The sequence below is a fragment of the Pagrus pagrus genome (assembly GCF_965226575.1).
Source record: "Pagrus pagrus genome assembly, chromosome: 3".
Lineage (NCBI taxonomy): Eukaryota > Metazoa > Chordata > Actinopteri > Spariformes > Sparidae > Pagrus > Pagrus pagrus.
In genome coordinates, this window is record NC_140187.1 from 5,968,026 (window position 1) to 5,982,457 (window position 14,432).

The window sequence follows — 14,432 nt, forward strand, 5'->3', positions numbered from 1 at the left end:
AAAAAATCCTACCCACTTATTTACATATATATATGTATTCCATACACTCATTTATTAATTTGATATTGACTAGAATGGATTTCTTCAAGTATTTACCCTATAACACATTTTATTGTATTATTCTCATGTTCATAGTAACTTCTTTTATTTCAGGTCTTATTTTGACAGGTCTTACCGGAAGTCTGCTGCCAGCGGTAGTGACGGTGTAACTGATGGAGGTAAACAGACGTGTTAGCTAGAGGCTTCTTCCTCCAGCTGTGTGTGGTGTTACAGCAGCAGTCAGCAGTGATGGAGATGTTATAGGTAAGACCAAACAGACTTTTTCTTAAAAAAAAAATGTTATTAAATCTGTGAAATTGACGTTGTGGCGTCTTTTTCTGCATCACGTACACTTTATGCTAACTAGCCGTTAACCGCAGTGATTAGCTTCATTCAGACGAACAGAGAGACAGCAGTGTTAACTAACCATCACACACAACAGGTTATCATCTCTCTCATGTTCAGAGATTATCTGGGAAAAACTAGAATTATTTTTAACAGTGTGACGCAGTCCAGTTCAGCAGCTGACTTAATATCATGCCTCTCAGGGTTTGTATTGTACTGCTGTGGTACTGTATAACAAACTGGTGCCTCAGTGCATGTTGTTGTCCTGGAAAGTGGTGCAAATGTTTCATTGTCTGAACATGGAGACATTGAAATTAAATAGTTAAAATCATGAACAATATCACAATTTAAAGCCAAAGATTACACTACTCAAAATTAGTGAGGGAAATGGGTGCATGTATGATAAAATGAAATGTGTCATACTATTTTGGGGGGCCAAAAATATTCACAAAACACCAAATAAAAATTCAGATATCTCACAGAATAAACAATCAAGTGAAACACTAAAATATCACAACTACTTTTGAGTAGTGTAAGTCTTTAAATTAAAGATACTCAGTTTACAGTGATATAAACACAGAAAAGCAGAAAATCCCCTCAACTGAGGAGCTGGAACGAATGATTGTTTGGCCTTTACATTTTCTCTCACTTATTGATTAGTTGATCAACTTTTTCTGCTCTGTTACTGATTAGGGCTGCAAATATTTTCACTATCTATTAATGTAATGGTTAATTTTTTTATTTAAGTCTCAAGCCTGTAAAATGACATTAAAAAATGTGAAGAAAAAAAAATGTATTTAAAATTAAAAAATTATCCTCACATTGGTGAAGCAGGAAACAGGGAAATTTTAGCATTTGTGCTTGATGAGTGCCTTTAATCATTGTAAAAAAAATTCTGTCTAACAACTAATCAGATAATCACTAATCAGCTCTTGCGTGGATGAGTTAATATTCTGCTCGCATCCATTATGCTGAATTTCTCATGCTAGCATATTAGCTCAGGTACATGTTGTTGACGACCCTGGCTCAAGAGAAACAACATAAAGAGAAACGAAATTGGAAACTTTTTTCAATAATTTTAAAGAAAACAAAGAACAAACAGAGGGATAGGGGATGTTGCTTGGTGGAGGAGGGGATTTTAAACCTGTAGAACAGGTGGTAGGCCACACCTGTACACCTACAGCAAACCAGACCAGACAGAAAGGAATGTCCTCAGACACAACAGTGTGAATATACAGCCTTTGTATATCCGCCAGATTGCACCCCGACTGTTATTACAGAAACAGCTTCGGGGTTCAGCAGTCAGCCAATGCATCATCATTTTGTGTATATTGTGAAAAGCAAGTAGACGTAGACTGAATTAATGTGTTTTACCACATTGGTATGAACCCAAAACGAAGCAATTTCGCTGTGATCTGACTGCAATAGATGGATCAAAAGGACACAGAAAATAACAACCTCATAATTCTTCGTCAGGTCTGTCAGCTAGAGGACAAACAACTTTCAAAATGCTTGTTCCCTGAATGGAGTTTGTAACGATCACGGCTATGCTGTGCTGAGACAGATTTCCAAAACTTACAAGGTTGTTTGACTTTCTTGCTCACTTCCCTCCACGGCAGCTCCTTGACTCGGTATGAGTAGACGTACTGAGACTGGCTGCTCTCATCAAAAACTAGCCAGTCACACAACTCGCCACTGTCAGCTCTTTTCGCGCTCTTCGGCTTTCTTTTGCTACTTCGTCTTCTACTGATAATGGCGTTTGCTACAGACTAGCGGCAGCACAGGCGTATTGCTGCACCAACAGGTCAGTTGTGTAACTCAATTCAGTGCTCTCTGTCTTAGACTCTCCTGTCCAAATTGCTAACCTGCCACTGTGGCTTGTGGGTTAATCAAATTCACCACCCTGGTCCCAATCTTGTGTTGTTATTGCCTGGGAGCTACACATCACTGCCCAACGGTTGATGCCCCCAAACGTCCTAAATAAAAAGACATCAAAATACTAAGAAATTACAGGCAGAGGATAGGGACTCTGCAGATACAAACACGCCACACACTTGAAGTGAATCATGCGTAATAATTGAGATTGATTGTATAAGTCTATGCGCTGTTGTTTTTAGGAATGTCCTGCCTTTAAAATACCTTTAAATCCATCATGATTCTGTCTGCAGTTTGGTGGTGTGCAGGAAGTGCACAGCAGGTTTATCAGAGCTCATTTGATGAAAACAGCTGCCTGCTGCTGGAAACACCTTTGATGAGATCAGTGAGCAAGACACGAAACGGTAAAGTTGCGGGCCAGAAAACCTAAACAAAGAGATGAAAGAGGCTATGAAGCTCAGTAGAGCTGAGAGAGCAGAGTAGTGTGGTAATTTATTTTTCTGTGGGTTGTTAATGTAAAGAATAATGATCGTAGCAGCTTCCAAGATAAAGAAAACAGCTAACAAGAGGCAACTAGATTTATTATTCTCTTGAGGGTTATTTAAGGGGGTTTTACCCATCAAAGTCTGATAACAGGCATTGGTGAGGACTACAGTATATGTGAAAATGTTGTCTAATGCTTTTTGGCTCCAGAGGGAGCTGTGAAAAGTCTGATGGATTGCCTCGGGTGAGGTCACTTGAGGCAACATCATCTGCGGCATAAGAGTACAAGTTTGAAATTTGAAAAAAAGAAAAATGAGGGTGTTGAGTTAGAAAGATGTCTCTTCTTTAGGCCTGCAACTCCAGGCGATCAGTCACTTCTAGCATCGCACACACAAATCTATAAGCAAACTGTCAGCGGGCAAGTTGCATTGTGGGTAGCGAAGGTGCCAGGCTTTGACAAGGCAGGAAAATGTGTGGCTTAAAAAGACTTCTGCTGCATCTGTGTTATTTCTTTTTTTCAACAGTCAGTTAATTGAGAATGGTCTTTGTCTCAATTTGCAGCACGCTGGTTTAAAAATAACATTTAAATTGAAATTGACAGGCACACAGCCTTTTAACCACAGCGGAGTCTGATTAGTGATGATTTAATCATAGCTTCTTAAAATGCTGTGTGAGTTTCATTAATCAGCCGCAGCGAGGGTCATTCGTGTGTTTTAAATCTCAGTTTATTTCTGAGATTCAAGAAATCAGGTCCACAGCTCCTCCTCCGGTTTTCACTGGCTGGCAGAGTGTGGACACATCAGGGACGCGAGACTAATCGGCCAGATGATGTCTGGGCCACGGCAATGCAGCATCAGCTGGCTGCTTATCTCCATGGCAACCATCTCACCAGCTGTTCATCCTCTTGTTGCAGGTGTTGGTGGAAACACAGAAATGATCTTCAACAGTCTGACCTGAAGAGAAACAACACAGACAGCCCAGGGCTGCAGATGGAGAATGGAGACCTGGGTCACATGGTGCGTGTGTGCGTGCGTGCATGTGTGTGCGTTCGTGCGTGTAGGTGCATGCAGAAGTTTTTTCTCTGCTTTGCTTCAGAAATTTGACTGTCTGGCAGTTCAGCTTTTTGGTCAGATGAACAATGTTAGACATTCGAATGATGATAGCACATGCTTTCATGCTGTGTGTGTGTGTGTGTGTGTGTGTGTGTGTGTGTGTGTGTGTGTGTGTGTGTGGGTTGGCTGTAGCTCAGGAGGTAGAGCGGGTCGTCCAGTAATCGGTTGCTGGTTTGATTCCGCGGCATTTTATTAAATTCGATTCAAAATCTTCACTGTGGATAACTCAGGCCTCCTGTACCTTGATGATTTCAATTATAGCTGGAACTGAATTTTATCCCATAAATGCCTAATTTCCACCGCACGGTATGACTCGCTTACAGTACCTGGTACTTTTTGTGGTACCATCCCAGGTGTTGTTCCTAGCAAGCCAATATTAAAAGGTGGAGTTAAAACACTGCATATTACAGATTGGTCGGAGAGAATCGTCACTTTTGCGATACAGAGTAACCAGAGTTGTCTCATCATCCTGGACTGGTAATACCAAATTTTACCACTAGGTGGCTCACATGACTTAGCCGCTCATGAGTGGAACGTATAGAGAGCGCATGAATGAGAGTGTAGCAGCACCACAATCCATCAGGACAACTGTGACACATCACGTTTTTATTTTTCACAACCATCCGACTTAACTGCTTTCTTTTTAGTTTCACTTTTATTTATTTGTACATTGTTTCTGAAAAATGAAAGGTTGGAAAGAAAAACAAATTCAAGTATTAAACATTGTCTAGAATAAAGTGCAAGTCAATAAGTTGTCCACAACACGTCTCTGACTGCTGTTTCTGCTCTGTCCAGATGGGGGAGCCAGTGACTCTGAACGTGGGCGGCTGTGTGTACAGCACGTCTCTGTCCACGCTGCAGCGCTACCCAGACTCCATGCTGGGAGCCATGTTCAGAGGAGAACTCCCCACTGTCAGGGACGCACACGGAAACTACTTCATTGACCGCGACGGGCCACTGTTTCGGTGAGTGTCGAGCTAAATTTATTCATATTACCCAGCATCACAAAAAAACTTTTAATGGGGAAAAAGTGGAAGAAACCACACGAAGACCAACTGAGGAGGGATCTCTCTTCCAGAATGGAGAGTCATGCAATAGATGTTGAGTGAGTGTCCGTCCATGTGGTTATTTTCGAATAGTAAAATCTGCTGCTAGCTGATCGGATCACATGTACCCAGCAGTAAACTGGATTATCTCTGTAATGCTAACTGACATGCAAATTTTACATGTTAAAGACCTGCTAGAATGATGAAAGTCTGACATTGGCAGAGCTGCTGCTCAGAGCCGTCCAGATTTGGAGGAGAGAGTTGGACCCTCTGGAGGAATAAACACTTGGACTCACATCGGATTCTGCTCTGAACCAGAGCCATTTACTGATTGGAAATAAATCTGAGATTACTTTTGATTTTTTTGGGGATTCAAAAGTTGATTTATCTTCACTCCTGTTTATCAACCGGACTGCTGCAGCGATCTGCAGAGCCGACCTCTATTGTCGGGTGTTTATGTTCTGTAATGTTGACTGCTGACTGGAGCTGGAGGGGGAATGTACTGTATTTTCTGAGTGTACCGTTACAGAGAGGAGAGGGGAAAAGAAGAGAGGGAACCAGAGTCTCTGGTGAGTGCTGAGTTTAGTGTGAGGTGGACCTGAATTCAAACACACAGACACACACACCCTCAGTGTGCTGTTGCTTTAGCTAACATTTGCGCAAGTAACACGAATTAACACAAATGATTCTGCAGTCTTGCTTCGCTGGTGGTAAATAAACTAAAAATTAATGTAAGCTTAGTCTTTTTTGTCAACTTCCCTTCTAACTCTCTGTGTCTTTCCTGGATGTTATAGCGACAGGTGTCAAAATGAAATGTTTGGTTACTTGGTGTGGATTTCTCTGACTTTGATTTTTGCTGTTCAAAACATGTGGCATAATGCAAGTACACAACTCAACAAAATATATAACAGAGGTCTAGTCTTTTTTAGACATTTTAAGGAAGAAGTTCTTAAATATTATATCCTTAAGTACACTTTTCTAATACTGGGTAGGTCTTTGCCTCGAGAACAGCCTGAATATTTGGTCCCATGTGTTCAACAAGGAGCTGGAAACATTCCTCAGATTTTCCTCTCCCTGTCGACATGATAGCATCACACAGATGCCGCAGATTTTGTTGACTGGTGACTGTTGTGGCTGTTGGAGTTCACAGAGTTTGTTGTCATGTTTATGGAACCAGCCTGAGATAATTTGTGTTATGTGACATGGTGCATTATCCTGCTGGAGGTAGCCATTAGAAGATGGGTATACTGTGGTCATAAAGGCATGCACACGGTCAGCAACAATACTCAGCTAGGCTGTGGCACTTCAGCAATGCTCAGTTGGTATTTAGGGGCTTAATGTGTGCCGAGAAAAAATTCCCCATACCATAACACCACCACCAGCAGCCATGGATCCATATTGTTTACGACCATCTGAATGTTGCAGCAGAAATTAAGATTCTGGTCTTCTTCCTCTGACCTATATTTTTCTTTCTGTCAACAAGTCCCATTGAAAGGCCCAAACCAACAAGGAATGGATTCTACAAACAAGTGTTTTCTGTGTATCAAAGACTGTTATAGCTTATTACTCAATGCCAGAGCTCTATTGTTATCCAAACCTAAAAAAAAACAAACAATCAAAATCAACAAACAAAATCAATGAGCCACACTGTTGCACTGACACGCACCTTTGTTACAATGAACACACACACTGTGTTTTATTTTGTACTCAACCCCGCAGAAACCATCCTGCTGCCATAATTACTCACTCTTGTCCCTAAAATAGTCCCTAAAACTGCACTTTTTTCCTCCAACATTTGCTAAACTGCTGGATCAGCTGTTTTAGGACATTAATGATGATAATCTTCATCATCTTCAGTAGAAATCACTGAGCTTGGAGCTGAGTGCCACAGACAGAGTAGGGAAGTCAGAAAGTATTGAGAGACGGACTAACACATTGTTTGTTTTTTATGCGATTTGCAGACAATGTGAAAATACAGCAATCTTAAGTCTTGCCCCTTAAGAGAGAAGTAAATCGAATTTTGAGAATAAAGACAAAACTCAAGTGTCAAAAAAACTGAAACAAACCCTTCTCACTCTCAAGTTGTACAGCAGCTTTCTCCCCTCCTGTTCTGACTTACACCGACAGCTCAGAGTTTCACTGAATCATCAGCTCAGCAGCCTGGACTGATCCTGTCTCTGTTTCTGCTGTGTCAGCTACATCCTCAACTTCCTGCGGACGTCAGAGCTGACGCTGCCTTGCGACTTCAAGGAGACTGAGCTGCTCAGGAAGGAGGCTGACTTCTATCAGATTGAGCCCCTGATCCAGTGCCTGGGAGACCCCAAACCCCTGCTGCCCTACCCAAAGGACACCTACGAGGAGGTGGTGGAGCTGTCCAGCACCAGGAAGCTGTCAAAGTACTCTAACCCTGTGGCAGTCATCATAACACAGCTCACCATCACCACCAAGGTCAGTGGGAACAAGTCTGGCAGGCGTCCTTCAATATATCATCATTAGTTTTTATAGGTTTTAACATCTAATCAGTGTTTTTTTCCAGCAGTCAGTTAATTTCTTTTACGTTGTCACTTTTCCTTTATCTTCTATTGCATATATAATGAGGTGGGCGTGGCCAACGTATAACTTTTTTTTATCACTCTCAATCTATGACTTACTGTAACTATTTGTTCTTAAAATTCATTTATATTTTTTTAATATTGCCAGTCTTGGGGCTCCATGTTGATTTAGTTCTACATGATAAAGTTTTGTTATTTAACTGAAAAACACCTTTATGAGTTCCTTACTCGAACCAAGGGTCTAAGGACACAGGATGTCGTTCGGTGTACGGATTGTAAAGGCATTGTGATTGTGATTTTGGGCTAAATAAATAAAATTGATTTGATTGCAGAATATTGAAGCAGTAAGCTAACAATTGTTATAATAAGCTAATCTACGTTATCAGCTTATTATAAGGATTGTTAGCTTTTATTGAATCAGTCAAGTTCTATGAGGACTCAGATCTCATTGTTGAGGGAGAACTGGGAACAAAAAGAAGAAAATATATCATTTAAAAAGTACTGTATAACAAGAATCAAGTATAGTATAAAAATGGCAATGTATTTTAAACCAGAACCATAGTTGATAAATAACACAACGTAGAAAAGACTAATAAATACTTTTTAAAGAAGTGGTCACATGACTCTCTCTTGTTTTTTAGGTCCATGCAGTGTTGGAGTCCATCTCGAGCAGTTTCACAAAGTGGAACAAACACATGATGGACACCAGAGACTACCAGGTGTCCTTCACCTTTGGACCATGTGACCACCAACAGGAAGTCAGCCTGCGTGTCCACCTGCTCGATTTCATTTCCAAAGCTGTGAGTGGCTTTTATATAATCTTTAACATCTTGTATTGTAAATTACCTTTTACCTACATATTTCAACTTATGCTCAGTGGACCGCAGCAAAAGTTTGACCTCATTTGGACGGATAGCAGAATGATCTGGTTGATTTATTTCATTGTTAACAGTAGCCAAGACCGGCAGGATATTTGTGTCAGCGCGGGATAGCTTAGAAATGAGTTGTAGGCCCTTTGGTGAAAACCCTGTAAACACTCAGTGAGGATGTGAGAGAAAAACGTTTGGTGTAAAGAAACACTGGTGACATAATAACTTGGCACAGATTAATTTCGTCAACAAGGGCCAATGAGAGGACTCAACTGCTTGGACCAGTGCTGTAAATCATGTAGCTAATTCATGTGGTAAGATGACCCCTGTCTCTTTTCGTTCCAGGGTTTTACGATACGCAACACGCGTGTTCACCACATGAGCGAACGGGCCAATGAGAACACAGTGGAACATCACTGGACTTTCTGCCGACGAGCTCAGAAAGTCGCCGACTAGCAGACGAGATGATGGATGGACTTTTGCTGGCAGACAGGAGATGTGATCATAGTGCCTGCTGACAGACAGACAGACTTGTTGGTGGTGGTTGTTTTGTGTTAATGTTCTGTAAGACGTGAGTTGTTTTGGATCATTCCCTCGGTCTCATGAGTCTCATGGAGTTGAAGCACAAGGTGAGGTTATTGGCTAGCACACGTATGGCCAAAAGTATGTGGACAGGCTTCAATCTTCATGCTACAACATTGTCAATTCAACATCATCCTGTTTCCACATCTTAATACCCCGCAAAAAAAGCCAGAAAGAAATGCTTTTCCTGGTTCGAGGTGGAAGAACTTGACTTGTCTGCTTCAAGCCCTGACCTCAACTCCATCCAACACTTTTGGGATGAACTGGAATGCCAAATGTGATCCAGACCTTCTCACCAAACATCAGTGTTGGACCTCACTAATGCTGCTGTGTAAATATGAGCAAATCCCTGCAGCCAACATCTGGTGGAAAAACTGAAGCCAGAGAAGTGGAGACCGTCTTAGCAGCACTTTAATGAACATGGTTTTGGAATCACATGTTCAACTATCACATCCAGATACTTTTGGCCACACAGTGTAAATCTGGCATATCAGCACTATTACAAATCAGTTGCACATCAATGACTAGGAATTTTTAATTGCTAAATTAAAAAAAATCTTGAAAGTTATGATCTCGTGTAATTTTTTACTCACCTTCTCCTTTTTTTTCACTTCTTCTTTTGACTACCCACCTGACAAGCCAGATGGTTTGTTACACAGAACCATCTGCGAAGACTTTGTGGAAATTGTCAAGAAAAGGGCAGGCACTTAAAAAAAAAAAAACTTGGCAGGTGATTGGACAAACCATCTGTCTATCACCATCTATTACGGGCTAACTTCAACCAGTCAGATCAACAGGAGGCGAGCGCTGCCAGCAGAGCCAGTTGGTAAATCAAACTCGAGAGAAGAGTGAAAACATCTTTTCCCACCACGCCAGTAGCCGCAACTAGTTCCTCACAGGACGCTGATTGGTCCTGTCAATGTGATATGGCTACAAGTGCATAGCTTGAAACCTGGTAAGACGGATTTTCGAGATCACAATATCACTTGATCTCCTGAATCCATCCTCCCAAGGTAATTTGATTACCATTCTCCCAGCATGAGGCCAATTTTAGACCCGTTTAAAGGATAGGCTTACAGGTGTTTCCATCTGTAACCATTTCTCATGTTCACACTGCATATATAGAAATCCCTTCCACTCATGAGTTTTATATTTGTGAACTCGTTTGGCAATGGTTTGACTGTAAACAACTTTCATTTGTTTGTAAAAGTTCCACACTCCAGCTCTAAAATGCCTGTTTTGGTCGAAACAATCACAAATAGAGATGCTTCAACGTCCCGTGAACAATAGCCGGATTTGGTCACCACAAAAACGATTGGAAATGTTCCCAGGTGTCCTTTAAAAATATCCAGTGGTGTGACTTGAAAAGCAGTCGACCATATTGGAAAAGTCCAGACTCGTGGCAGATCAAATATCATAGTGAAAACAAGGCCTTGTGGAAATCAGTCTATACTTGAATGGTGTCATTTTTCTTCAGCCATTACTCTGGACAATCAGTATTTACTTCAGAATAAGTTAAAGCAAAACAGTTAAATGTGAGGACAATGGTAATTTAGTTTATTCAACAGTTTCTTTCTTCAGTTGCAGTGCTGTGTAAGCCATGTTCAGATGTGCAAACATAAACACTGGCACAATATGCTGCCATTCATGCTGAATATAACTTCAGCACCCTGGTACCGCTTCCCAGCAAGACTCAAATGCCCCTTTTACACAGCCTGTTCAAAACGTGAATGTTGCGCCTTTATTTCATCCCATTAAAACGTTCAAACATTGAATGGAGTGTCGAACATCATTGTTTCACCTTAAAGCCGGCAAAGGAGGTGTAAAAAAAGCTGAATTCATGTCTTTGTAGAAAAAAAAAAAAGTGGGGTGGTCTAAATTTTGCCACATCCCTATTTTAATTTCTTAGTTCGACCCGTCTCCTCTCGACACCGTTGAACTTTCCAACCTTCACTTGTCATTGAAATTAATAGCATCCACATTCCTCAATTATTGGCCTCAGCCACTGGACACACTCCACTGAACACAAAGCAAAGCTCAGTACCTGATACCAGTGTTTCTGGATTCACTTCCAACTTCCTCAAAGTCCTCCTTCCACAGGTGCATACCACTGTTTGGCAACATGCTTCAACAAGGTGTTTTTGCAGCGACTGCACCTGTACGAACTGGTCTCTGTGTGATCGGGGCATCACTGCACCAGCATCTTCAATCACACACTGGGGGAGAAATGTACCAGTGTTCCTGGTTGAGTATAAAAAAGCAAAGCCAGCATTATGATGGGTCTTCTTTACAGCAATATCGTGGCATCTCCGTGTCTTAGTAAAGTGAACTGGAGAAGTTGAGAATGGTTAAACTCAAGCATATGTCCACAAGAAAGGGTTATAACCTGGTGACAACCAACGTGTTTTGATTTCCTTAGGTAACAAACATGATTGTGTTTTCACTGATTTTATGCAACTTTGAAACATATTGGAGAAAAGGCCAGATTGCATAAGCTCCTGGGACGAGCCAGAAAAACGAGACCAACACTTCATTCAGAAGATCAAATACCAGGCGGGTCAGATTGAGTGATGCATCCTTGAGTTTGAAGACTTACCAAGTGGCAAATCAAAGCAAACAAGCTGCACAGAATCATGCGATTATCAATTTCACATTAAAAATGTATCTACTGAGAAGCTCAAATTCTTTTCCCTTTATTTTATTGCCAGAGGTTCTGTGACAGCTGTTTCTTTAAACTGAATGAGGCAGTGTTGTGACGCAGCACTATTGTTGGTTCAAAGGCAGCCTCACCTTGGTGTCATTTATAACAGCTTGTTGTTTCAGTACATAGCTAGATCCTAAACAGCCTATGAACATGTGAGGATTTACAAAAGAGGGCCCAAATGGGGAACAGGCAGGTAAAAGAACAAAAGGTGAGCTTTAATGATGAGCTGTAAGCCAAAGCACAAAAATCCAAACTGCAAACAATAAACGGCAGGAAAGGGAACATCCATAAAAGCGGGTGATCAAAATTCTGCAAAATTCTGGCAACAAAACAGTTCAAATGAAGGAGACAGGCAGCGACACAGAACCGGGGAACAGGTGTGACACGCAGGAGCGAGACACAAACCAACGAAGACTCAAGGAAAAACACAGTCTTAAATACACAACGACTGGTAATCAGATGAAACACAGGTGTACACAGAAAAAGGGCGGGACAACAAACAAAGGCTGGAAGTGGAAAGTAAAACATGACAAAAGAGAATAAACTCCAATGACAAATAATAATAAAACAGGAAACTATCAGATATACAAAAACAGGACCCAAATGCAGACACGTAAACTTTAATAAAAGCTGATAACCAGTGGAATTAAATCTTAATAATTAATGCAAACGAGGGCAGTGTTTCGCAAACAAGATCCTGTTTGTTTTTGCTGCCATTTGGCCTCTGATTACATTTCCGTTCTCATCATACCCCAGAGGTAACATTTTTGCAGTATGGACTGAAGTCTTTGTGAATACATCCTTATTTCTATATCCCATCTATATTTAGTGTGGCTCAGGCCTGATCCAAACCTTGAGGAAAAACAAGTACAAGAGCCAGTGGTTGTACTTAACAAACAGACATCAGTGGAGGCAATTTATCAGATTACATACAGCTTCCTCTGGAGCGACACTTAAATGTGTAAAATTGGTGGAGTTGCCCTTTCAGATCCATCAAAGTTCTTCCTCGTGTGGGTGCCGCTGTGACACCCCCACATTCACACCGTCATCAGTACAGCGTGAAAAATTCAGACCCATTTTCATTTGAATGGATTCACTATCTTGACTCAGCAGGGGTTCTGACAGAGAGACTCCGGTGTCAACACAATGCGACGTTATTCGGCAAGAAGCTGTATTTACCAATTACGTACATATAAGCACACATATGAATGTGTCTCATAAGCTTTCTTGAAATTGATTGGTTTCAACGTGCAACCAGCAATGCAGAAATATTGTGAAATGCAAACAATGAAAACAAATTGCAATGTCCAACAGAATAAACATAAATAAAAGAGGCTGCCTCAAAATGTCTAAATATTCAAATATCCCAAATTACAATGATGGTATCATAACACATGCAACCATGTAAGACACTCATCTATAACACATTGTATCTCTGTAACAAGAAGTCGGGAAGAAACATCAGCACAGTGTCCTCACAAGAAAGGAAATATAAGTAGTGAATATTATAGGTGTTTCTTAGAGGTGCTGGCAGTGTATGCAGATGTGATCACTACAAAGAAACCTTTCACATTTAACTTTGAGTAAAATGTCTTAACTGGGCTAAGCTTTGAGTGAATGGAGAGCCAGACGGTCGGAAGCAGGAAGCGGTCATATTAGCTGTGTCGGACCATCCTGTGCTGTATAATCTGGCCCACAAATGAAGCATGAATGCAGTCACACACACACACACACACACACACACACACACACACACACACACACGTTGTTCCAGTTAGTGACAAGGCTTGCTACAGCTTGGTGGGCTATTGTGGTTGGCTAGTTCTAGCATTTTCCTGGTTAGCTAGCATCTCACCGGCTTGCTTGCCAGCTACAGTAGCTTGTCAGTTAGAACTGCAAGACGTCTCTCATAAACCCTTGTAACAGCAGACAGTTTGACTTGTCAAAGCTGGAAAAGCAGAGGTGGGACGAATAAAGTCAACATTGGAGCCACTCCATTAAGCGTCCTGGTAAGCGATGCCAGTGGGTGTGCCTGAACAATGCCCGAGCCATAAAACCAGCTCACACAACTGCAACAACACAACACCAGCATAAGCTCCAACCAGTGGTGACATTAGGTTTTTGACAATTACAAAATATATTTGTGTGATCAATTTTCTTATGTTTCCAGTAGACCTACTGGAGGTGAAGTTTATGTATGACAAAAAATAATCAGCCTTGATATACATGTATAATAGATACTTGATTTTTGGGGCAGTTGCCGATAATAGGTGGTAAAAAATTCCTTTCGCTTCTTGAAGAGTATTCACCTATTTCCTAAAAACCTGCCCGGGGACCATTTCTGGCCTGATTTGTCTATGGCTCCTTCCATTGGTTGACACCAACACCTGACTCTATTAGCTTTGTACATGGTCAGCGGGTGTGTAAGTTCTAAAAGTAAACCATATGGCATAAACATAACCTGTTAGGTAGCAGGCGGTCATATATCATATGGCGGTCATACATTGGAATGTGCTTTCCCTTGCAATGTTGGAGGAATGGAAAACAAGTACCTTTCACCCAGTTAGTATTGTCAGATAGTAAATAGTATATAATAACACTCTTGATTATAATTGATCACACTGGAGTTTTACACAACAGAGGCAGGATAGTTCAGATTTCAACAATAGACTTTATTGTCTAAAATCACATCAGTACACTGAAACTTACTGAACTTGCAGGAAATTGGATAATTATGTTATCCCACGCATCTTTCTCTGCATTATAATCTTTAAAAAAAAAAGAGATTTATTATCAGCACATAACCAGGGCCAATATCGACCGAT

The 14,432-nt window shown here is 41.0% G+C and overlaps 1 protein-coding gene across 2 annotated transcripts; it reads left to right on the forward strand.

Moving 5' to 3' along the window:
- The first annotated feature begins 196 nt into the window (after positions 1–196).
- On the forward strand, positions 197–9,471 carry kctd6a (potassium channel tetramerization domain containing 6a). 2 transcript variants are annotated; one of them, XM_084349319.1, is made up of 6 exons: positions 197–303; positions 3,656–3,758; positions 4,650–4,819; positions 7,096–7,348; positions 8,094–8,252; positions 8,667–9,471. In XM_084349319.1, the coding sequence occupies exons 2-6, from the start codon at positions 3,732–3,734 to the stop codon at positions 8,775–8,777; spliced, it is 720 nt and encodes a 239-aa protein (XP_084205445.1). In that variant the 5' UTR covers positions 197–303; positions 3,656–3,731; the 3' UTR covers positions 8,778–9,471. The 2 variants fall into 2 exon arrangements, with proteins under 2 accessions (XP_084205445.1, XP_084205446.1); XM_084349320.1 differs by lacking the exon at positions 3,656–3,758 and having other exon boundaries at positions 216–303.
- The last annotated feature ends 4,961 nt before the right edge of the window (positions 9,472–14,432 follow it).

Coding starts and splice junctions, on each gene's coding strand:
- kctd6a (XM_084349319.1), top strand. CDS start 3,732: ATGGAGAATGGAGACCTGGGTCACATG. Junction 3,759..4,649: donor ATGGAGACCTGGGTCACATG/GTGCGTGTGTGC, acceptor TGCTCTGTCCAG/ATGGGGGAGCCAGTGACTCT. Junction 4,820..7,095: donor CGCGACGGGCCACTGTTTCG/GTGAGTGTCGAG, acceptor CTGCTGTGTCAG/CTACATCCTCAACTTCCTGC.